Source organism: Trichechus manatus, unplaced genomic scaffold, assembly GCF_000243295.1.
Source record: "Trichechus manatus latirostris isolate Lorelei unplaced genomic scaffold, TriManLat1.0 scaffold00051, whole genome shotgun sequence".
In the NCBI taxonomy this organism is placed as follows: domain Eukaryota; kingdom Metazoa; phylum Chordata; class Mammalia; order Sirenia; family Trichechidae; genus Trichechus; species Trichechus manatus.
This window is the reverse complement of record NW_004443987.1, coordinates 6,231,822-6,258,158: the sequence shown is the minus strand read 5'-3', so window position 1 is coordinate 6,258,158 and position 26,337 is coordinate 6,231,822. Positions and strand designations below refer to the sequence as shown.

Sequence of the window (26,337 nt, the reverse complement as noted above, 5' to 3'; positions counted from 1 at the left end):
TCAGTCCCTCAGGGAGTTTGGATGTGTCTATGGAGCTTCCATGACCTTTCTTTGTACAAGTTGTGCTGGTTTCCCCTGTATTGTGTACTGTCTCACCCTTGACTCAAGATACCACTTATCTATTGCCTATGAAGTATTTCCCCACCACCACTCCCATCCCTGGTAAGGAGATAGTTTTAAGATCAGCTTTGTCACTAATTAGCTGTGACTCTAAGTAAGTGAGTTATTCTACTTGGATCTTAGTTTATTCATCATAAAAGGAGAAGATAAGATTAGCGGACTTCTAAGAAGGCCTTTTCCAGCTCACATATTTCAGGCTTCTGTGATTCTGATTTTATTTGTTTACAAATTGTTAAGATAATTTTAAATTATAAGCAGAAAGATTGTGTTCCTCTTTTCAAATGTACCAATAATCCATTTATAGAAGGAAATTGTCGACAGTGTGCTTGTATATGCATTATGCTCGAAAAGTGCACATGGAGCAGCTAACTTTGGGAAGAGGGATGGCAGTGGATTCAGGTAAATCTTCACATGGAAAGTAATGAATTCAGACAAGCTCACATTGGAGGACCTCCATCTTCTCAGTCAACTATGAAACAAGGTCATTTATTGACCGTAGAGGATCTGGGTTAGTTTTGAAATTTAAAGAGCTAGGAAGGATTTGGATTAGCCACTCTGGGACATTTTCCAAGTACTCAGGTAGGATGAATAAAATAATTACTAAGTAGTATTCTGGGTTTGACCAAAACACTATTATTATCCAGTTTGCTCACCTAATCTTTGGTCAGAGTTAGAGCTGAATATGGTATTTTAGAATTTCCAAAGATCAAATCAACTCTGAGAGTGAGTATTTATTAACAGTGAACACACTTGTTATTGTTCCACAAACTCTACAGACAATTCTAGACAAGAAGATAGATCATTTTTCGAAACAGAAAAAACATCATTGGAATAATGTATAGATTTCTACAATGACTTGAGGTGGCATTGGCAAAAAAGGGCAAATAAAATGGAAATGATATCTTTCTATATTTGGACATAAACATTGTTTACTTTAAGTATTCAAGTTTTTTTGAACCTGTTTAGAGGCTTGACTGAGGTGTGGGCTGAGATGGGACTCAGTAGATGACATCAGAGAACATTCAGATGGTCTCTTAGACTTAGTATCCCATACTTTAACATCTCACTTTCCTTCTCATAACATTTCATATGAGTGTTTTGGTTAGCCATCTGAGGGAGAAAGCCTTTACGGCATATACCTATCATTCCACCGTCAGATTTCATGAAGCATCTCTTTTGGGATGCTAGGCATTTAAGATTGTAATAGAAATACTCTAATTTGTATTAATGTACATCTATTTGAGCATTCTAGAAGTACAATCTCTTGTCATGGTTAAATATAGTTAAGAAGTTGAATTTATTGACAGCTTGTTTTTAGTTTTCATTTTCTAATTCATTAAACTTACATGTATGGTATGAAATGTTAAAAATCAGTATTTATTCCAAAACCTAATTTTCAACAACAAAACAGTAAGTGTCCATTATGTGTGAGGGGAAACTTCTCAGTTCACCTATTTTTTTTTTTTGTATTTTCTTTTCAGAAGTGAAAATGGGTTTGTTTTCCTTGGGTCAGGGGCATATTTCTTCATTACTGCCACAACCAGCATTCACCCCACCCTGACGTGGGTACTTAATTGTCATGAAAATAATCAAGAACTTTGTTTTTTTTTTTTGTAGTCTAGTGAATCAAAAAGAAAAAAAACCAGATTATTTATTATATGATTTTATTTAAAGCTTTCTTTAAACTATGTTATTAAGTGTACATTTATGTTGGTGATGATTGCAGTTCGATGAAGAATTCACAGCCCGGCAGCAAGCTCAAGCTGAGCTTCAAAAAAGAGAAGAAAAAATCAAAGAGCTCGAAACAGAAATCCAGCAACTTCGAACCCAGGTAATGAAACAAGATATAGACTTTGTGTCATGTTACAGTGAGTTCTACAGTAGAAAATTATCTTGTTAGATGGAAGTTAAAAATGTGACCAGAAGCAGACTTTTTGGCAGTTTCACACGGTAGTTTAAATAACTGTATAAATTTGATTTTCCAGGACAATAAATCATTTTAAAGATTGGGGGAAAAAAAAGGCATTAGCTATTTAAACTGCCCAGAATATTTTTTAACAGAATGTATTACACAAGCAAAACTGTTTTCGAGATGAAATTTTCATGCTGATTTAAAAAATTAGGTACATAATATTTACTTTCAAAAAGAATATAGAAGTGCTCATTAATTTTAATTGTCCCAAAAGCTTTTTGAGACCTCTTTAAATGTCGACTACCATGATTTCAAAACCTATAAACTTTGCGTTTCTACTTACATTTCCCTATAATGAAAAGCTCCTATATACACATAAAATCTTAAATAGGATGTCTAACGTTAGAGCTGATTAAGTACTCTCTTCAGCACAGTTTAGGTCTTGAATGAATATTAAGAAATTGAAGTTTACCTCTTAAGATAGTGGATGCTCAGTAGGTGTTTGTTGATTGAATTGGTCTATTTCCATCAGTCTACTGAAAAAAAAATATTTCAGAAGTTACGTGTAAACTTCCAGTTACCAAGTGCAGTGGCCTTTTCCTACGCTTATTCTATTTCACTTATATTTGATCATTTGTTTTTACTATATAACTCTCTCACTCTGTATCTCTCTCTCTGTTTGGTATCATCTTCCCTTTTTATAGTCGTTGAACTACTCAGTCAGTTTGTCTGTTTTTCTCACCCCCTAATTGGTAAAATACCCCATTGTAGCATCCTCTGCTCTTGAAGGCAATGCATTTTTTTTCCTTATCTTTCCTCAAACCAGGTTGGTCTCTCTCCATTCTTGATTATTTAAATTTTACCACTATTCTTTTAAATGAATGAGACTGAAATTTTCTTTGTCTTTTCTCTGTCCCACCCTCTGAGAAATTAAGCTAGTCACTCTTTTATGTCAGTTCTTTCACTTTCTGACTTATTTTTCCCTGTTACATCAAAACCCACTACCACCCAGTTCCATTCTCTAATTATATCTTGCCTGGAATATTAAAATTGTTTATTAACTTTTTCCCCTGCCTATAATCTCTTTCTCCTCAAATCCATCCTTTATGTCAGTGGCAAATTAATCTTCCTAAAACACTGCCCTGTTTATTGTCACTCCAGGCTCCAATATGTTCAATGGTTGCCTGTTGCATTCACGATTAAAGAAAAATCTCCTTCCTAGGACTTTTAAGGCCTTCAATCATAGCCTCCTTTATTTCCACCTTCCAGCTTAGCCTGTGACTGCTCCCCTAACTTCAGCCTCTGTTGGAGCTAAGTTATCATTCCTCCCCTCACATTTGGAATTTACTGTTTACGTACTTTTCCTTCTGCCTGCATTTCCTAGACATTAGTTACAGAGATGCTAATAGGTCTTCCTTTAGGAAAGCATTCATTGTCTAAGAAATTTGGTAAACAGAATTCTCCTCTTGGAGATTGTATACTCATTAGCATATCCAAGAGTCCTAGATGTCCTACGTGAAAGAACCTGTCTAATCCTCTTTCCTGCAACTTTCCTAAACTCATTTCACCACAGAACAGAACACTTTATCTCAGAATACCTGTTAACATCTCTTGGAAATAGTGATTCATGGAACTTAGTTTGAGAAATGCTGGCTTATATTATTCTCTGTTAGAAGTGTCCTTCCTTGTTCATCTGTGTATGGGAAACATTTCCTTTAAGGTTAAGCTCAATATAAGATATCCTTTGGAAATCTTCACTAAAGGCCTCGTTAGGAAATTTCTCTGAACATCTGTATTACTTTTTTAGACTACTTGTATTTGTTTCTGGGCCTGCTTTATTTCTTCCACTTGAATGTAAACAGTTCTGAGGTTAGTGTCTTTATTTCTTTTCCCTATTTGTATTTGTATTCTTACTCTTGTTCTTAGTCAAGACCCTCCTGCACTAAGGCAGGCCTTGCCATTTGCTGAGTAGTTGCTTATTTTTATTTAATTAACTGATCTCTAAAAGTACAGAATCATACAGCACATTCTAGTGCACTAAGATAGGTGTCAAATACAAAATTATTCATTTGCCGTATTCAATTCACAATACTATGTTATGGCCTAATTTAATCACTCAATTCTTATTTTTTCATGGGAGGGAAGGAAAAAGGTGCTATGAGTTGATTTCTGACGGTCTGTGACATTTAATACAAACATTTGAGATTCTGTATTAAATTTGTAAAATATATATTTAGCTTGAGTGAAATTCTGTTTTAAAGTAATGATATTTTTGTGGTAGTACTAGGTTAATAACATAAAAAATATCTAAAACGACAGAATTTGACTGATGTTTACAAAGTGTAGTATTTTAATTTTTCTGTCCATCAATAAAAAAATGGGACACGCATTTGCCTGTCAATTTATTCAAAAAATCTATTCATACAGAAAGTTGTAAGGTGAATTAGTAATTTCCAGAAATGTTTCCGAAAAAATATTTCAATGTTTCTCAGAATTTCCTTGATCCCAATCATATTTTTTTTGTATAATTTTGCTGCATTACAAATAAAATGAAAAGAACTTTGCATGTTTTAATCCTATCTTTAATTTCTTCCTAACCTCAGGAGAGGATTGTCATTTGTTAAGTATATAAGCACTTTAGTTGTGTATATGCATACTGACACATAAACATTCATATATGGATGAAATATTTGATGAGTGCTCAGCAACTATTATGGAATCATCTCCATGATCATATTTACCTATGATTGTTAACTTTTAATATTTTTGTAAATAGGTAAACCCTTTAAATTGGTTGTTCCAAAAATGTGCTTCAAAAAAGTGCTTGAATTAATTTATTTTGTAATTGTTAGTACAATTAAATAATCCAAGTAGAAAATTTATATTAATAAAAATAAGAGGACTTGGTCTCCCTAAATAAAAATAACACTATGCCAAGAAATTTCATTAGTTTTAAACCTTTCTTTCAATTAATACAATGTCGTTTCTTGTTTACAAATGATAGCTGTTCATTGGTAGAGGTTTCTTAGGAATATTCATAATGAACGATTCCACGTTTATATTCATTTATTTTGGAAAGTGAACCATTGTGATCAGTAATGGTTTAAAAGAAATGGGTACAGAATAAATCATTACAAAAGAAGGCAATATGGAATGCAATGCTCTCCTTCATGTGCCATCCATTATCATTAAGAGAATGAATTTGAAGTTGCTTTCTGGTAGTAGGAATACACTGTTGTTAGGTGCTGTCCAGTCCCTTCTGACTCGTAGCGATCCTGTGTACAACAGAATGAAAGACTTCCCTATCCTACACCATCCTCACAATCATTGCTATGCTTGAGCCATTGTTGCAGCCACTGTGTCAATCCATCTCATTAAGGGTCTTCCTCATTTTTGCTGACCCTGTACTTTACTAAGCATAATGTCCTTCTCCAGGGACTGGGCCCTCCTGATAACATGTCCAAAGTATGTGAAACAAAGTCTCTCCATCCTCGCTTCTGAGGAACATTCTGGCTGTACTTCTTCGGAGATAGATTTGTTCGTTCTTCTGGCAGTCTATGGTATAGTCAATATTCTTTGCCAACACCATAATTCAAAGGCGTCAATTCTTCTTTGGTCTTCCTTATTCATTGTCCAGCTTTCACATGCATATGAGGTGATTGAAAATACCATGGCTTGGATCAGGTACATCTAAGTCCACAAGGTGACATCTTTGCTTTTTAACACTTTAAAGAGGTCTTCTGCAGCAAATTTGCCCAGTGCAATGCGTCTTTTGATTTCTTGGCTGTTGCTTCCATGGGCATTGATTGTGGATCCAAGAAGTACATTGTACTCTCCATATAATTCAATCTGTGTGAATTGGTTATCTTCATGGAAAATGATATGCATTCATGAGGAAGTAGTCTGCTGTAGATGAAGTACTTGGGTGGCACAAACGGTTAAGTGTTAGACTACTAGCTGAAAGGTTGATGGTTCTAACACACCCAGAGGCACCTCTGAAGACTGGCCTGGTGATCCGTTTCTGAAAGTTCACACACAGCCATTGAAAACACTATGGAAAACAGTTCTCCTCTGCAGACACCAGTTGCCATGAGTCAGAATCAACTCGATGGCCACTAACAACAACAACAAGAAGTCTGCTATAGAGGAAAGAGGACTGCATTAAGTGTGAGAAGAACTGCATACAAGTCCTCATCATAGTTCAGACTGTGACCTTTGGTTAGTCCCTTAACCTTTTGCAGTTTCCATTTCTTCCTCTATAAGCAGTGAGATAAAACTACTTTCACTAACTACATTAAAAAACAAAAATAAAACCAGTTGCGTGGTTCTCGATCCGGCTCATGGTGACCCCATGTGTGTCAGAGTGGAAGTGTGCTTCATAGGGTTTTCAATGACTGATCTTTCAGAAGTAGATCGCTAAGCCTTTCTTCTGAGGCAACTCTGGCTGAATTTAAACTGCCAAGCTTTTTTTTTTTTCTTTTTTCTTCCCCCGTAGTGGAGCACTTAACCACCTGTGCTACCAAGGAACTCCTCTACTTACATTATAGGATTATAAGAAGAATCAAAAGAAATAATAGAAGGAAAAATGTTGATAAGCTTACATAACAACGAAAATGGATGTTACTTGGTATTAATTATTTGTATTAGTAGACAGCTAGGTCACTGGTGCTAAGAGAGAGACTCTGTGTAAAGCTAATTGGTGGCCAAGAGGATCAAATCCATGACCTTGTATTAATTATCCTGTATTCAGCCCAACTAGTCTAATAGGCCCAAGCCATATAGAGTACTTCTTTTTTGCATATGTTTATAATCTTTTAGATGATTTATTTTATGATTTTGGAAGAATATTCCACAAAATCTTTGAAAATGTCAACTTTGCTAACATTAGTGTGTTGGCAAAAGTAGTCATTGTCCAGAGTTTATAATGCTTATCAAAGGTCTACACAAATTTATTTCATGTATTGTTTAGCACTTAGATCTTGCTAAATTAAATGAAGAGCATATAATAATTAAAAAAAAATTACAAATATCTATTATATGTATTTCTAGCTGCTAAATTTTATAACAAGCATTTAAACATGGGATTATTTATATTTTAGGGGCATGCACTCTCAGGTTCATCAGGAATTTCAGTCCCTCCTCCACCTCCATTGCTAAGTGTGGGGCCACCCCCACCCCCGCCTCCACCACCACTGCCTCTTGCTGGAGGAAATCCTCCTCCTCCTCCTCCTCCACCTCCTTTAATTGGAATGAACGGCATACCACCACCACCTTTGTCGGCAGGACCTCCTCTACCACCACCCCTTGGAGGAGTTCCTCCTCTTCCAGGAGCACCACTTGATCTACCTTTTGGAATGAAGCAGAAAAAAATATATAAACCTGAAGTGTCCATGAAGAGAATTAATTGGTCAAAGGTAATGCTATAACTAGAGGGTTTTTTTTTTGTTTGTTTGTTTGTTTTGGCTTTTTCTAGCCATTGTGGATCTTTAATGTGTGAATAACTGCATTGTTACATACAAGTATTGTATAATGTTTGAGAATATGACTGCTAACTCTTGCTTTCATTTGTGAGTTCACCATCTTATGCACATCTTTCAGTATAGTATCTAGATAATTGAAAACTTCACAGAGACTTTGAAATGAATGTGCAATGTAAAGTAAATCAATAAAATGGTATAAAAAATAATATTCACAATATATACCCAAATAAAAAGCAATTTTGATTCTTTTGCCATCATTAACTTTAAGTAGTATAACATTCTTAAATTTAATCTTATTTTTTTTAATTGAGCCTTCTTATTTTAGTTATTCTTGCTCTTAGAGAATGCTGTTTCTATTGAGTTTTAAAACTCTGAGATAGTGTGGAATAGGTGACAATATTCAGTAGTGACATAACCTTATTGTTTTTTGATAATGATGTATGAGGAAAGTTTTTTCTCCTGAATCTTTTTTTTACTTTGTCATTAAAATATCTTTTAAAAGTATGTTTTTTAAAAACCTTATTATAAAAGTTGATACAATTCCCATTAACTAGGAATGAACTAATCTTCTAATGAAAATATAATTACCCAGACCGCCAATTGGGGGAAATAACTCATCCAAGTACAGACTTATAGTGATATCTAGCAGTGTCTATGTAGTAAATTAGTTGGACTAGAATGATGGCAAAATCAATTTTAAAAGCTCAGCATCCATCTATGCTTTGCTCATTAAAGTAAAAGAGGAGTTAATTGTTTTGGAATATATTTCTTTTTTATGATGCAAAAACCACCAAAATATAGGCTCCAGAAGCTGCTAGTCCAGTTATCTGTGCGTATAAATGTAATGATATGTTTAATTTAGCAATTTAGCATACAGTCTAATGGATTTACATATTACAGAGCATCATGATATACTGTAAAGAGTACAGTTCTAATCTTGGGTTTCAGTGTAGTGGTTAATAGCACAATTCTCTGGAGTTAGACTGCCTTAGTGTATATCCTAGCTCCACCACTTACAAGCTATGTGACCTTGGGCAGTCACTTAAACTTTCTGACCCTCAGTTTCCACACCTTTACTATGGAGAGAATAATAGGACCTGTTTCAAAGGATTATTTTAAAGAATAGATAAATTAATATATTTAAATTATTTAATACATTACCTGGCATGAGTAAGAAGTATGTAAGTATCAGTTATTATTATGGTTATTGCCTTCAGCCTAGTCCATGAGCTCTCACTTCAGGGTTCTGAGTCTCAGTTTTCCCATTTTTTTTTTTTCAATCCAGGAACAAGAGGAATGTATGTGAGTTGGAGGAGGGATTTACTAAATTATTTTAAGACTTCTTCCAGTAGAAGATTTTTAAAAATATAATTGGCTATATAGCCTATTGCTATATGACCATTGTAAGATTGATTTGGTGGATTGGTGAATAAAGGAACTGTCATTTAACCTTGCTGAAAGTGAATTTTTTAAAAAATTAAATATGAACTAATAATTTAGAAACAAACTGTATTATTTTTGTTTCAGATTGAGCCCAGAGAATTATCTGAGAACTGTTTCTGGTTAAAAGTTAAGGAAGACAAGTTTGAAAATCCAGATCTCTTTGCAAAATTGGCACTGAATTTTGCTACCCAGATAAAAGGTACATTTTATTTTTTAAATATAAATTCCTGATTCTGATATATTGGGATTCAGTGCTTTACTAAAAGTTCCTAGTAATGTGTATAGGTATAATTTTTTTCCCACCGGACAGGGTCAAACATAAATAGATTAACATGTTAGTATTATGTATATTTTATCTGGGAACTAGAGAAGTATAGCTCTTTTTCATGTGAATTTTATTTTGTGTAAATGTTATTGTTCATCTGAAAATATAAGTTTTATTTCTACTTTTGGATGTGTGTGCTATACCTCTTTATACTGAAATTAGTTTTCTACTGAGAAGCGCGGAAGATGAAGTTGATGATTCATCATAGAAGAGAGAATCATTTAACAGAATACTAATGGGTCAGAGGTTTGAATGAAATTGGAATAAGATCAATGTCATAGTGCTTAAATAGTCTTTATTCTTATATTTTTACTACTTATCAGTTTGGTTTCCTAGGAAATTTTCCATTTTTTCTGTAAATAAATAATGTCAATATCTAGTATATCTAATAATTATAGTTTACTGATTTCATAGTAGAGTGCCTTGGTTATGAGTAGATCCTTAACTTCTTGAAGAATTTCACACATATTTTTGGTATTATATAAGTAATTCTCAATCTCATAATTATTATGGATCATGAATTTTTTGTATTTTATTTTAGCATTACAGTTTTACTCAATGGTAGTCCAGGTAAGCATAGAAGTTTTTTTTCTGTCTAAATGAGTCAGTCAGTACAACTAATAAATTGATACGCTCCATACTCTCCTGCACTTGTAATTAGCACCTATGCCATTTATTTTGTCTCGTTTGTCACAACATGGCATAGAATGTGAGAATGTGAATTTTGGAAGTCAAGAGAGCGAAAGAAGGATGAAAATTATTCCCTTTCATCCCTTCTTGGAAGCTGGAGGTGCTTGTGCCGTATGTTACTCCTTGTAGACTGAAGCTCACACACACACAGATATCTGAAGTAATTAGGATATTCTGTAGAATTTCGACTATTTTTACTGCCATTAGGTCTATTTATTTTCTTATTTGATATAGATCTCACTTTTAAAGAGATCTTCAGTGACTCCAAAGATTACTATTTATTATAATCCCTTTTTAAATTTGAAAAAGTAATACATGCTTATAGAAAAGTACTCATGTATTGAAAAAAAAAGGATATATGGGTAATGGGTAAAAAAAGTCAATCTTTCAATCTGAAACATACAGCTTCTTCCCCAGAGAAAGCTATTGTTACTAATTTCTTGAGTCATCTCCTAGAAATTGCCTATGCTTCTAGAAGCATACGTGTATTATTCATTCATCAATCCATCAATCCATTTATTTTTCCATAGTAGCGTGTATTTATCTACTGTGTTCTTTTTACATGCTGCATTGAATTCTGTTTTATGCACATATCTTATTTAAGCAGTCCCCTAGTGATGTACATTTAGGATAGTTCCAGTCTTCTTCTATTTTCAAACAAGCAGCTGTGAACATGTTTCTGTATATGCCTTTGTGAGTCTATGTGTAGGATAAATTCTAGAAGTGAAGTTGCTGAGCGCATTTAAAATTTTGACAGATATCGCAAAATTGCCTTCCAAAGAGTTTGTGTCAGTTTTTAATTCTACGAAGCATGTAAATGAGTATCTTTTTCCTGACAATCTTTGCTGACCTAAGAGGTGAAAATCGTAAATCATTGGTGCTTTAAATTGTACTTTTAAAATGATAAGTGAGGTTGAGCAGATTTTCATCTATTCAAAAGCAATTTGAATTTTTATTTTCTGTGTACTTGCTTCTCCTGTTCTTTGCACATTTCCTATTGAGCAGTTGGCTCTTGTATTTGTTGATTGATTTGTACTGATTACCAAAAGATTCAGATTCATAAAATTTTAGAGTTATTCTGAATCTTACACGGGGTTAAGCCCAACCTCTTTATTTTACAAATGAAGAAACTGAAATCTGAGACATAAAGGGAAATGTAAAATCCACTAGTATGTTTCTAAAGGTAGTGTGCTAGAGTTAGTGGGAAAAGCTGGAGGAAATGGAGTCACACATATTTGCATTCCAGCTGTGATACTTGTAACCTCTGAGACTGAATTTTCTCATCCATAAAATAAGTATACTAGTGTTTACCTAGTTGTGTTGTGAGAATTAAATGAGGTTATATATTTAAAACTCTCAGCACATAGCTTGCTGTTTAGCAGGCACTTACTAAATATCCCCTCTCCTTTTTATTTAACTTGATGATTTTTTTAAGGATAAATATCATTTTATTAACTTTTTTCCCAAATGTTATTGACGTTGTTATTGTTGTTGAGAACACAGAAAAACATACGCCAATTCTACAATTTCTACATGTATCATTTAGTGACATTGATTACATTCGTTTAGTTGTGCAACCATTCTCACCCTCCTTTTTTGAGATGTTCTTCCTTCATTAACATAAACTCACTGCTCCCTATGGTTCCTATCGAATCTTTCATGTTGCTATTGTCAACTTGATCCTGTATTGATTGTTCTTAAAAGAGCATAATGCTCAAGGCAGACCTTAAGTTAAACTATTGTTGGTGCATATGTATTTATGATTGTTAAATATTCTTGATTAACTGACCCTTTTATCACTATATAATGTCCATCTTTATCTTTTCTGACAGATTTTGTCTAAAAGTCTACATCACCTAACATTAATATTGCTACTTCATCTCTCTTCTGGTTATTATTTGCATGGAATATTTTTTTCCATCCTTTGACTTGCAACCTATTTGTGCCCTTGGGTCTAAGGTGTGTCTCTTGTAAACAGCATACAGTTGGATCATGCTTTTTTGTCCATTCTGCCACTCCCTGACTTTTGATTGGAGCATTTAGTCCATTTACAGTCACTGTAATTACAGCTAAGAAGTGGCTTACTTCTGCCATTTTGTTATTTTTATGTATGTCTTAAGCCTTGTTTGTCTTTGTCCTTTACTACTGCTTGCTTCTGTATTTTGTTGGTTTATTGTAGTGAGCTATTTTGGTTCCCTTCTCCTTTACTTTTGTGCATATTTTTTAGATATTTTCTTAGTGGTTACCATGAATATTACATTTAACAAGGTTATTTTATAACATGCTAGGATAAATTGATACCAACTTAACTTCAGTAACATATACGAAGTTTTATATCTATACCATTTCTCTCCCCCCTTTTGTTGTTATTATCTCTTATCTTTAATTACGTTTTTATATTTCACGTGGCCTGCAACATAATTTTTCCTTGCTTTTTTACATTTGTTATTAAGAAACATGAAGTACAACACAATTAGTATTATCAAGCACGAGTACCATATTGCTATCCCTTATACTCATCTGTGCATTTCCCTTTATTTGGGATCTTTCCTTTTATGTATTGCTTTGAATTACTTTCTAGTATGTTAATTCCTTTCCATCTACAGAACTCTGATTAGTATTTTTTGTAGGGCCAGGCTGGTGGATATGAACTCTCATAGCTTCTGTTTATCTAGGACTGTTTTAATTTCACCCTCATTTTTGAAGGATAGTTACACTGGGTATAGTATTCTTCATTGTCATTTTTATTCTTTCAGCATTTTAAATAAATCATTCCATTTCTTTCTGGCCGCCAATGTTTCAGAGGATAAATCAGCACTTAATTTTGTTGGGGATCCTTTGTATGTGACTATTTGCTTCTCTCTCACTGCTTTCAGGATTTTTTTTTTAATCTTTAATTTTTGAGAGCCTTACTCTAATGTGTCTTGGTGTAAATCTCTTTGGGTTTATCCTTCTTGGGATTCTTTTGAGCTTCTTGGATTTGTAGATTCATATCCTTCATTAGACTGGGGGAAATATCCATCATTATGTCTTCAAATATATCTTTCTGTTGCTTTCTGTCAGCTCCTGGAATTCCATGATGCATATATTAGGTCCCTTACTGTTGTCTTGGAGCCCTGGTGATGCAATGGTTAAGAGCTACAGCTGCTAACCAAAAGGTCGGGAGTTTGAATCCACGTTCTGCTCCTTGGAATCCCTATGGGGCAGCTCTACTCTGTCCTGTGGTGTCCCTATGAGTCAGAATTGACTCAACAGCAACGGGTTTGTGTTGTCCCATAATTCCATTAAACTGTGCTCAGCCTTCTTGAGCCTCCGTTCTCATTGTAATTTTAACCATCTTATCCTCTAATTCACTGATTCTTTCTTCTGCCTGATTATATCTGTTGGGAAGTCCTTCTAGTGTGTTTCTAATTTCAGTTATTGTCCCTTTCAATTGCAGTATTTCTTTAGATCGTCGTTTTGTTCTTGCATTGTTTTCCTTATTTCTTTTAGCTCTTTTCCTATGTTTTCCCTTAGTTCTTTAATTATGTTTAACATTGTTGTATTTTAGTCTTCCATTTTTTTCATTATTTGGTCATCCCTAGGTGTACTTTCATTCCCTTTGTCATGTTCGTTTGGATGGGTCATTGTTTCTCTGTTCTTTGTGTGTCTCATGATTTCTTGGTGGAGCAGTGGAATTTTTGAGGGTGTTAACTTTCCCAGTTCTCCCCAGTATTTGGTGGTTTTGCCCACACTACTTTCTGCAAAAAACTCTTATGCAGGCAGAGCCTTCAGCCTTTGTTTACAGTTTCCTCTCCTTCTCTGTGATAGCTCCTTTTCACTCCTTGGTTTAATTAGGATCCAAAAATTCCAGATCTCAGTTTTCAACTTTCAATCTCCCTCAAATAACCAGAAAACATGCTGTGATGAATTCATCCCCCAGGTGGCACTGCCACTAAGGCAAGATATTGTGTACTAATCAATCTGACCACCAGGGGACTCAGTCCTCTCTCTCCAGTTATTACTCCCTCCCCTTCTCTGTTTCTACAACATTTTCAGAGAATCCACATTCAGCAAACCCCTTTTGGGGCTAGTTATTGCCCTCTGGTTTTGTCTGAGACTTCCTTCCCTGTGCTTTGGGGGTACTTCTATCTGAGCTTGCTTTCAGGGGAAGCATAATTAGACTTTCCTCTATTTTAGTCGGAGGAAGGGCTGGCCCTCCCCAGAATAACCTCCAAGAGATATATCTTGTTGGTTTCAGAGCTCCAGTGACCCCATGGTGGTGGTGGTGGGGCAGTCTTAGGTGACTCTCCTCCTGGCTCCACTGTATTGGACCTTATGTAGGAATTATTATTAGTCTAGTGGACAATGGTTACTGGGTTGTGGAGGGATTGTCACTCTCTGATTGGACCACCAGGGAGGTCTGCCTTGTTGCTATCAGAGCCTGCGCTATATAGTATGTTGACTGTGGGTGTAGCCTCCACTCAAGATGCCTGCTTTCTACCAGACAGCAGCCTTAGTCAGCAGTCCTCAATGCTGACCAGAAGGGGAAGCAGACAGAACCATGTTGATCCCCAGGGAGGTATATCTTGGTGGTTTCAGAGGCCTGAGCTTTGCGGTGCATAGGGAGGCAGGCAGAGTGATGACTATGGGAGCAGACTCCACTGAAGTGGCCTTATGTAACAGTTTGCAACACCCTGACAGTGAACAGTTAACTAGGTGGGGGAGGGGGTGTCACATTCCAGTTAGATCCCCATGGAGATCTGTCCTGTTGGTATCAGTACCCCGCCCCCTGTACATTATTGGTTGTGAATGTAGCCTCCACTCAAGATGCCTGCTTCCTAGCACACAGCGTCCTCAGACAGCAGTCCTTACAACCGGAAGTGAGTTCATACTAACTCAAAGTGACCCCCAGGGAGGTTTGTTCTGTTGGTTTCAAAGGCCTGAACTATAGAGTGGACAGGGTGGCAGGTAGAGCGTTGAATATGAGATCAGACTCCATTATAGGGGGCCTTGTGTAGCAATTCACAGTAGGCTTGCAGCTGACAATGTCCAGATAGAGGTGGTGCTGGCACACTCCAAATGGACCCCCAGAAAGGTCTGCCTTGTTGATTTTAGAGCAGAAGCTTAGAGTCCTGTCTCTTTGTACAGGTAGAGGGTGGTGGTTAGGGAAACAGGCTCTTTCTCAGGTGCCACTTCTCCAGTTCATAGCAGCCAGTGGTTCATGTGGCTGTGGGGAGGGGTAGGAATGGTGGGAAAAGTGATTTTTCTACCATATGTGACACATTGAAATTCATTGATTCTTGCCAGTCTGCAGTTACCTGCTGCTTTCCTCTGCTGTCCGATTCAGAGTCCCTCTAAGCCAAGCACTGTTTCCTTGTTGTATTTCTTTTTGTATTTGTGGGGGAGGGTTGGAACAATGGTCTGTTTACACCACCATCTTCCCAGAATCCCCTTGATACTGTTTTTGTGTATTAGTTTCCTAGGGCTGTCATAACAAAGTACCAGAAACTGGGTAGCTTAAACCAACAGAATTTTTTTGGCTCACATTTCTGAAGACTAGAAGTTCGAATTCAGGTTATTAGCAGGATCAGACTCTAGGGGAAATCCTTCTTTGTCCATTACAGCTTCTGGTGGTCCCATGGGCTCTTTGGTTTATAGCACCATATCTCCAATCTCTACCTCCATCAGCACATGGCATTCTCTCCCTATCTGTTTGTGTATGTGTCTCTTCTCCTCTTTTGATGATAACACAACTCATATTGGATTAAGGCCAACCCTACTCCAGTATGACTTCATGTGAACTTAACTACTTATATCTGCAAAGAGGTTATGTCTAAATAAGGTCACACTCACAGGTACTGTTGGTTAAGTCTTGAACATACCTTTTTGGGGGACATGCACCAACCCATGGCAGTGTGTTAATTTTTTTTTTCTTCTTTTGGTTTTTTTTTTTTTTTGTTTTATTTTTGATATTGACACTTAATATAACTGTTCATGCAGCAAAGGAATTTCCTGCTCTTCTGTGCAGCAGCTAGTAGAGCCAGTCATTTACAGTAGAAGCAATTCTCACTGCTGCTGCCAACACCAGTCAAATCAAAGTAAAATCAAACAAAAATCATATAAATGTTCTCATGTACTGACTGCTAAGAATGCTGGGTTTCCTTTACTCTTAACTGTGATTCTCTTAATTTTCTATGTGATACTACTTCTACCTTCCTAACAAATCAGGACAGAAGCATCTTTTCAGATTAAACATTATAGCATATTCCAGACATGTATAGTATAGCCAAAACGAATTTTAATGATAAACAGCTGCCTTTTTTTTTTAAATAACACTCAATATGTGGCAGGATAAGTAAGAAATCAGTGTGAGGCTCTGTCACCATGAGCATAAACCACACTGCCCTAACTTTCCTAGCCTCAGGGTGCTACTTTCTTCACCAGTCTGCTGCTTATTACTGCTCACTCAGCCTCATTTTGGAAGGAGCAAACATACCCACTGTTTTTAGAACCCATTTCTAGAGCCCTTAGACCCTGCGTTTTAAAACCTCTGAGGACCTCCCCCTACAGCAAGGGGTTTGATAAAGCTCTTATCTGTGTTCTCACGAAATGCATTGCAAAACATCATTAGTCTGTTTTCTAGAAAGCATTTAGCTTGAGAGTTTAAAGTGGCTTAGGAGTGCTAAGTAGAAAGAACCTTTTAAAATACACTAATTTTGATACCTATAATGTTTAAATGTGTAAATTACTTAATATGTAAAAATACCATGACGTTATGCTTTCTATTGGGATTACTTACTCTTAGAGTTTTAGAGAAAATTACTTTTTGTGTGATAAATATATATGTAACAAAATATTTGACATTTCAAAATTTTTTACATGTCTATTCAGTGACATTAATTACGTTCCTCATGTTGTTCAACCATCCCCATTATCAGTTTCCATTTTTTTCATAACCCTTAACAGAAGCCCAGTGTCCCCTAAGCAGTAAGTTCCACTGTCCCCTTGTCTCCCACCCACCCTTGGTAACCACTAACAAACTTTGACTTCTGTACGTTTGCCTAGTCTAAATATTTCATATCTGTGGGATCATACAGTATTTTTCCTTTTGTGACTAACTTATTTCAATCAACAGATGAGTAGATGAACAAAATGTGGTACATACATACAATGGAATATCACTCAGCCATAAAGACAAATGAAGTCCTGATACATGCTACAGTCCCGATAGATGATACGTGATGAACCTTGAAAATATTATACTGAGAACATTATTTGTGATGTCCTATTAAAAATCAGATTATTTTTGTTTTAGGAGAGACTACATCTTTCATTTCATTTAGCTTATATTTGTAAACTACTCACTATGTGCAAGATACTGTACTAAATGTTAGGGGGAGAAATAGATGAGGTCTTGTCCCTGTACCAGGACACGCATAATCTAGTGAGGGAGATAGGAAGAGGCATTCTACATTTAATCAAATTGTATTAAATGTTAGGATAGTTATTTAAAAATGCTGTGGGGGCACAAAATAGAGACAGTTAATTTTGAGTAGGACAAAGGACGATCCCAGAGGTAGTATAATTTGAGCTGGGCCTTGAAAGTTTAGTAAAATTTCAATATGGGAAAAGAAGCCGTTCTAGGCAGAAAATGCCATTAGCAAAAGTATGATGGGTTGAAGGGCTTACTGTAGTTCTCTGTTGGGTCAGGACTGTAGAATGAAGAGACTTGAGGGTGAAGATGATAAGGGGAACTTCACACTGAAAATTTGAGTTTTATTCTTTAGATGTTTGGGGTCAAAGAATTTCATGATTTACCATTTAGTATGCCTTTGGAGGATGGATAGCTGATGGACATTCACAGTACTGGAGCACTGACTGTGAAAAAATATCAGGAGACTAGGCAAGATATGATGATATCCTGACCAGTACAGATTCTTAATCTGTGAGGTCTCTTCTCATTCTGGAATCCTGTGTCCCCATGGTTATAACATTTAGGATTTCCTTACAAGCCATAATGATACCATATCAGTAAATATATTTCAATGCGTTTAGTGATATGACGAATTCTCTCTGGATTAATGAAAAGATGTGTAGATATTCGAGGCAGTTGGAGTAGATCCTATTAGTACTTTTGGCTATGCATTGTACATGCAACTGTTGGAATTTGTATGTGTTCTAGTTTTTTTATTACTCAATTTGAAGATATTTGAGGAAGTATAACTATCAAGCCTATAATGATAATGTCATTTCATTTTAAAAAATCTACAGTAATTATAGAAAATAGTGATATTATATAAGAATTAAAGTAATGATGGTTAATATTAAATAAATGTGAAATAATAAAATATGTAAGTTATAACTGCTAATTCTAATTAGAATTTCTAGGGTTCTCTAGAGGCTTCAGGAAGAACATAGATAGTGTGTGCGATACTTGTAAGCAGTTTCTTTTGTTTTAATGTTGCTTGGAGGAAATATAAGAAATAAACATGAGAAGTTAATAAAATTTAGCTTCTTCAATAACATTTCTGTAGTGCAGTTTAGTTTTAATAATAACAGAAAATTGAGGTATTATAAATATTTCAAATGCATATAAATGTCATTCTGCAATGCTTGAAATATTGGGCATAGCTTCAAATTATGGTAGAACTGAGTTTGAAGATGTATTTATGTAAAAGCACTTTTCCTCCAGCATTATATTTTAAATTGTGTTGCTTAGTCTTAGAATCAGCTGGCTTCTTTTGAAAATACCCACCTTTGCTTGATTGCTTAATACAATCTTCTATGTTTTGTGAAGCAATGAAAAGACAAAAGAGTGGTAAAATCTAATTCATCTCTGTCTTGATAATATAGAAATTCTTGGAATTGGCTTGAAAATAATGAGATGTCAATCTCAGAGTGTACACCTCCTATAAGATGGTGCTAAATTGTTCTGAAAGACCTGGTATCTTAACAAATAATTTGTCATTTTAATGATTCAGCAGGCATGCTTCTTTAGTGTAAGCCTTTATACATAAGGGAACAAACCAAGAAGGCTTAATTTTTTCAGCCAGTGAACTAGAAACCAATGGACCGATTTCTACCTGTACATAATTTCATCATTTTTATTATATCTAAAGTTCTTTGGATTTCTATATATAAACTGATTATGTTTATGCCTATCACAATTTTTCATTATGATTATTTTAAATGTTTTAATCATAAGACAGATATAGTTTCCAACTGCTATTTTTTAGCATTGAAAAATCGTTTCCTTTATGTATGGGAGGGAGCAAGGAATTTGTGAGGCAGAGATACATGCCATTTTTTTCGTTATAGAAATCACCAATTATAGAGAGAAGTTGAGAACAGGATTTCTTCAATTGTCTAAGAGAGTAGGCTTCAAAATGTCTCTATAAAGATAAGGGGATGCCACTATTTCTACTACCACCATCACTACTATCACTACTAATAATAGTAATAACAGCAATCATAATAATAAACATAATAGCACTGTTATTAAGCACTTCCTATATGCCAAGAGCTGTGATAAGCATTTTTAAATCCATATCTCATTTAGTCTTAACACAACCCTAGGTAATACTATTATTATTTTTTAGGTGAGGAAACTGAGGCTAAGGGAGATTAAGCAACATGTCTTGGTTACATAGCTAGTAAGTTACAAAACTAGAATTTGAACCCAAGTTTGTTCTTAGTCATTTCCCTATAATGTTACAATGACTTTTAAGGTCCTAGGAATTTTTGCATTATGCTGCATAACTAACATCCTTTTTTTCATACAGTTATGATATTGTTTCACATGTATTATCATGGAAAATGTATAATCTAATTATCATGGCACTGAAGACAGTTCTTCAGAGCTACAAATAAAACTAAGAAGGTGTATATTCTCCAGTTAAGGAGGTAAGGTTACTCTTTCTGTGACTATTATATACATCCTGTGTTGTTTTAAGATGATACTTTTAGCTATGAGTTATTGAGTCTGATTGTCCTCATTTCAGTCATTTCTGCTGATAAACATTGTATAGATTAAGCGGTGTAACGAGGTGTTTTATTGATAGCGCTTACAAATCACACATATTCGCATTTATATTTGGAATAATTATTCTTGCTAAATTAGTTTTATATTAGAAAATACAAATTACTTACATTGAAATGCAAAGGAAATTTTTAACACCAAAAATCTACTGCCATCAAGTCGATTCTGACTCATAGCAACCCTATAGGACAGAGTGGACTGCCTCATAAGGTTTCCAAGGCTATAATCTTTATGGAAGCAGATTGCCACGTCTTTCTTCGTTGGAATGGCTGGGGGGTTCAAAATGACGAGCTTTCGGTTAGCCGCCAAGCACTTCAACCAGTGCACTATCAAGGCTCCATTTTTAACACAGCTATATAAAATTACATAGGGCTGTGCTTTGTTTCCACGGGATATTAATGGCAGGTAAAACCAGTCCCAGACTATATCATGTATGGCTTAAGAATTCAGAACAAGAGTTTTCTTTGACTTGTTAAAGAAATATATTTAATTTAGGGAAGTTCAGGTCAGCTAGCATTATATAGAAGTAATCCCTTTAATCAATTAGTCAGCTTATTGGTTGAGAGTACCTTTACCTCTGTCTTTTCATAGGTTATTCAGTAATATAAGGTCTCCACTTAGTTTTTCCTCATTTTAAACTATGCTTATTTATGTTATTATCATTATATTAAAACAATATTTAACATCTTGTAAGACAGGTGTGTAGATCATGTGAACAAAATTTTGTTATTAGGTGCCCTCTAGATTCTGTATGGGAGATGACCCAACAAATCCAACATTTTAGCTTAAAAATATTGCTTCCATATTAATGACTGCTTATAGGAATATAATTGTACATTGGAAACTGTTTCAAATTAGAAACCCTATGGGACAGTTCTACTCTGTCCTGTAGGGTTGTTATGAGTCGGAATCGACTTGACAGCAACGGGATTATGTTGAAAGAATTTGAACTTTTTAATTTTATTGTTGAAAAGGCGCCCTGGTGGTGCAGTGGGTTAAGTGCTTGGCTGCTAACCGAAAGGTTGGTGGTTTGAACCTGCCAGCCGCTCTGTGGGAGAAAAATGTGGCAATCTGTTTCTGCAAAGTTTTACAGCCTTGGAAACCCTATGGGGCAGTTCTTCTCTGTCCTATAGGGTCACTGTGAGTCAGAATAGAATAGATGGCATCGGGTTTGTTTTATTGTTGTGGGTAATACTAGTTACCTATAGCTAGGTAGCAAATTACCCCTAAACTTAGCAGCTTTAAAGAACTCACATTTATTATCTCACGGTTTCAGGAATCTGGGTACAATTCAGTCAAGTCCTCAGTTTCAAAGTTCCTAACAAGGATGTGCATAAGATATTAGCTGAGATTGTGGTCTTGCCTGGGGAGTGACTTGTTTCTAAGTTCACTCCTTGTGGTTGTTGACAGGATTAAGTTACTTGGACTGAGAGTCCGTATCATGTGCTGGTTGTTGTCCAGAGGCTGCCCTCAGTTCCTTGCCACAGTGGTCTCTCCATAAGGCACCTCACACCATGGCAATTTGCTTGCTTCCTCAAAGAATGTAAGCCAAGAAGTGAAGAGAGAATGAAAGCAGTAAGAAAGTCACCGTCTTTTATAGCCTAATCTTGAAAGTGACATACCATCACTTTTGCTGAATTTTATTCATCAGAAGAAAGTAAATACATCCAGCCCCTCACACACAAATGGGAAGGGGATTACTCATGATCATGAATACCAGGAGACAAGGATCATTGGAAGCCGTTTCAGAAGCTGCCTAACACATTGACATATCCGATTTGATTTCTCAGTAACTACAAATGCTATGATATCTCTCTCCTTGTTGACTTCAACAGCATCCTGATTGGTCTCTTTGCCTTCGGTCCTATTTCCCTCTGATCTGTTTTCCACAACCTAGGCAGAATTCTCTCTCTAAAATGTAAATGATCGTGGCACTTCCGTTCTTAGAACATTTTGCTGACTACCCACTGTTTTCAGGAAGACATCTAAACTCCTCATGTCTTACGAGGCCACTTCTTTAAAACCAAAAAAAAGAAACTTGTTGCTCTTGAGTTGATTCTGACTCATAGCGACCCTATAGGACAGAGTAGAACTGCCCCCATAGCCATAGCTCTTAACCACTGTGCCACTTATCTCTTTCCTCACCCTAAATTGTAGTTAGACTGAACTATTTTATTCCTGGAAGAGAGTTACTTCCAAGCCTTTGCAGCTTGTCTCTGAACACACCTTCACTGATTTCTTCATTTGGTCTCCATTTAGATGCAGAATGCAGTATTCACAGTATAGTATAAGCTTATAATTTGTGTCGCCCTTTAGACACTGAACTTCTTGCTGGCAGGAAGAAATATTTCCATTTTGTTTACTATTGTTTTCTTAGCATCTGCCACAGCTTCTGGCACTTATAAGTGTGTTCAGTGAACTACAGTTATGTATATTTAGTTGCATAGTACCAAGGCAAATCAAATAAAATATTCTTGTAAATAAGTAGCCCAGAATTTAGATACGTATGAGGAACTCAAACCAAACTAAACCAAATCAAACCCATTGCTGTGGAGTCGATTCCGACTCATAGTGCCCTATAGGGCAGAGGAGAGGTGCTCCACAGAATTTCCAAGGAGCAGATGGTGGATTCGAACTGCCGACCTTTTGGTTAGCAGCTGAACACTTAACCACTGCGTCACTAGGGCCCCTATTAGGAAGTCAGTGTGTGTTTATTTAGTCATTCCCTCATTGAGATATATAAATAAACCTAGCTATTGAAAATCCTTCTTATTACTGATTAACACCAGAACTACATCATTGAATCTGGCTGTGGTAGTCTGCTAATGTTAATTTGCACGTTTAAGGTTCATATGGTTTCGTAATTCACTTTATTTGTTTTTTTTTTTTTCTTGGATATATTGTTTTATTCTACCACATACTATCTTTAAAATTTTCAAATGTGAAAGCTAGATTTTTTTCAAAAGTGGCCTATAGTTGATTTAGTCAATAACGGTTTAAAATTTAAGTTTGATTCACTTAAATAGTACTTTAAACCTATTCCGTCAAGTCGATTCCGACTCATAGCGACCCTATAGGACAGAATAGAACTGTCCCATAGGGTTTCCAGGGAGCAGCTGGTGGATTCGAACTGCCAGCTTTTTGATTACCACCCCAGCTTTTAACCACTGAGCCACCAGGGCTCCAAACGGTACTTTAATATGCTGAAATAAATTTCTATTTCCTGATTTGTTGTTTGGCCATAAAGAAACCATTTAATTTCTTATTGTCTCTTTTTAGCCAACTGTAAAATAGAATAATGATCAGGAAAATACAATAACCAACAATAAGGTTTTGTGAAAATGAAGATAAACATATATCACAGACTATTGATAAAACTGACAATTTCAGCAACTGTAATTGTTAATATTTGTTGTACACTTACTTGGTAAGGCACTTCGTTAAGAGCTTTACTTGGATTATTTCATTTAATTTTATCATCTACCCTATGTTGTAGGTACCGCTATTATAGCCATTTTGCATATGAGCAACATGAAGCTGGAAATAAAGCCCAAGCATGCTTACTCCACAGACAACACACTTCGCTACTTTACTATGCTTCCTAATATAAGCAAAGATACGTCAGTGGGGTACAATCAAACGAGCATGAATCCACTGTCCTTGCTTTTAAACAGTAAACTGTACTGCATCTTTCTTTAGTGTCATTTTGCCTGTTAAAGCTCTATTATAAAAAATCTCAATTCAAAACCTTCTATCACACAGAACAATATAGGCTATTTATATATGAATTCTTGCCCCTTAAAGTTCCTTTTTCTTGCCTACCCCATCCTGTCTAGCTAATGTAGAGTACTGATGTATTTCTATTAAATGGACCCTATAAAAATATATTCATAAAGAGACAGAAATGAATTAATCAATTTGCCCACTGAAAAAAATAACTTGTCTACAGTGTTTTGAAACATCTCTCACTATAAAATCAATCTAAAAGAGTGAAAATATATTTAAGTTACTAGCCACTCTTGGTTAAGTTTTCCATGTATATGTGGTCTGCCTTTGGTTTATACGTGGCCAAATATACTAGAAATCAAACACAGTCTGCTTTCTCCCTGCCTCCCAGCATTACATTTTTCCTGCTGCTCCTTGTCATCCTTTAATACTGGCGGCTAAAGGATCGTAATTGTTAATATAAATTAATTTTATAGGAACCTAAGCAAAATATGTGATACATTCAAATGGCAAATATAACTGTTGTGAGTTGTCAATATTCCATCCATTAGAATAGCTTACTAAGAGTTGACTGGCTTAATGTGGTAAGAATAGATAGATAACTTGCTCCTGGCAATGTGTGAGGAAATGTGTTGTTTCCTTTCATGTAATTGCTCTTAATAGAAGGCAATAAAAGTAACTACTCTGTGACATGTGATGCTATTAGGATATTTGTAATTTTCTTTGAAAAGAGAAGCTGGTGTGATTAGGTACCTTTTGTTCCTTTAACAGCAATAATAAAGATGCTATCACTCCTCTCCTAGGTTTTACTTACTATTTGCTCTTGCAGTATCAGATCACATCCTTGTTAACTATTAGCATTTTGATTCTGTTTTCACATGCTTTTGTTTTCTCAGTGCTGACAACTTAAGTATTTTAATATTTGATTGCATTATAAAATGTAACATATCTAAATGATGGATCAGAATATGGTTCTAAAATCCTTGTGTTATAGTTTATAGACATGCATTATATCAATAATATTATGACTTGGCATTGCATAGTTTCTTAATCCATTTTAGGGTATAAACTAAATATATGCAAAGATAAAATCACAGGAAATTAACTTCTTAGATTTGAGACAGGGTTTGGGGACATGAGTCCACTTTTTGAGAATTTCAGACTAAGGCATTATTTAGCTAAAGGATTCCTTTAGAACTTTCTGCCCTTTCCTGAGAAGACATCGATCCAATCAGCGTTTTTTTTTTTCCCCAGGTTCACTTACGTCTAACGTATGAAAGCAGTAGAATTTTTTTGTAGTGTTTTTATCTGAAAGTTACTTGGTCTGCTAATGTTATCATTGTTATATAAAGATATTGCTACCCAATGTAATTAGTAGGGCATGATACTATTTTGGTTTCCAGAAGTAGTGTTTTTTGGAACTGATCGTTTCATATATTTTTGCGTAATGCTTTCCGTGACCAGTGATAGTCATTTGTGATGACAATGGACTAAGGATATAGTTTGTGCCCTCGGTGCAGAACAGGCTTAACTGACCAGTAAGCGTTGAACCCATGACATTGGTGTTATTGGTGTGATGTTCTAACTGAGTAGCCACAGGTAGGTATACGTGATGACAAAGATAACTGTTTTAAGCAGCCATTTTTTTTATACTAGACATGAACTTGTTATTTGCTTTCTCCAATAGCAGTGCCTGAGAAAAACTTCATACTATATGGCTCTTAAGTTGATTAATGTTGAAGACCTTTGAATGTGTTTTCTAATTTAGCACCTTACCAGATCAGGATATAACAGTATGTAATTGATCTTATGGTGTAGTGGTGAAGAGCTTGGCTGCTCTCCAAAAGGTCAGTTCGAATCCACCACCTGCTCCTTGGAAACCCTATGGGGCAGTTCTGCTTTGTCCTGTAGGGTTGCTATGAGTCGAAATTGACTCGACGGCAGTGGGTTTGGTTTTAGTTTAATTGATCTTGTAAAACAAAAGAAAACAAAAATATGCAAGTCAACAAATTCTTAATTTTTTTTCAAGGACATAACTGAATACATTTTACTTAAGTTATATTGAGAGAAAGAATTGCCTGTAGAAAGCTTTTTCAGCAATATTCTAAAAATTATGGTATCATTTTCTCTTTGTTTCAGTGATAGTCTACATTTCTTCATATTCTCGGACACACTGAGACAATTATTTATCATTTTTAGCTCTCTCATTTTTAATAATGGTTTTGAAAATATCACTATTTGTTTCCTTGGCATGCAGATTACATTTATGTCTCAAAGTCTATATATTACATAATATTGGAGAATGATTGTCAGTAAATTTGTTTGTTTTGTTGCACCCCAGTTGTTTTTGTAAGGTGCCATCGAGTCAGTTCTGACTCATAGCGACCCTGTGTACAACAGAACAAAACACTGCCTGGTCCTGCGCCATCCTCACAAATGTTATGCTTAAGCCCATTGTTGCAGCCACTGTGCCAATCCATCTCATTGAGGGTCTTCCTCTGTTTCGCTGACTCTTTACTTTACCAAGCATGATGTCCTTCTCGCGGGACTGATCCCTCCTGACAACACGTCCAAGGTATGTGAGACGTAGTCTCTCCATCCTTGCTTCTAAGGAGCATTC

The 26,337-nt window shown here is 35.6% G+C and overlaps 1 protein-coding gene across 4 annotated transcripts in view; it reads left to right on the top strand.

The window, feature by feature from the left end:
- The window catches only part of DIAPH2 (diaphanous related formin 2), a 1,008,160-nt gene that overhangs the window by 320,771 nt on the left and 661,052 nt on the right, over positions 1 to 26,337 (top strand). For all 4 annotated transcript variants that reach the window (XM_004377544.2, XM_023732386.1, XM_023732385.1 and 1 more), the window contains 3 exons: positions 1,847 to 1,951; positions 7,132 to 7,446; positions 9,040 to 9,154. In XM_004377544.2, coding sequence (XP_004377601.1) covers positions 1,847 to 1,951; positions 7,132 to 7,446; positions 9,040 to 9,154 — 535 coding nt within the window. The remainder of the gene's footprint in view (positions 1 to 1,846; positions 1,952 to 7,131; positions 7,447 to 9,039; positions 9,155 to 26,337) is intronic.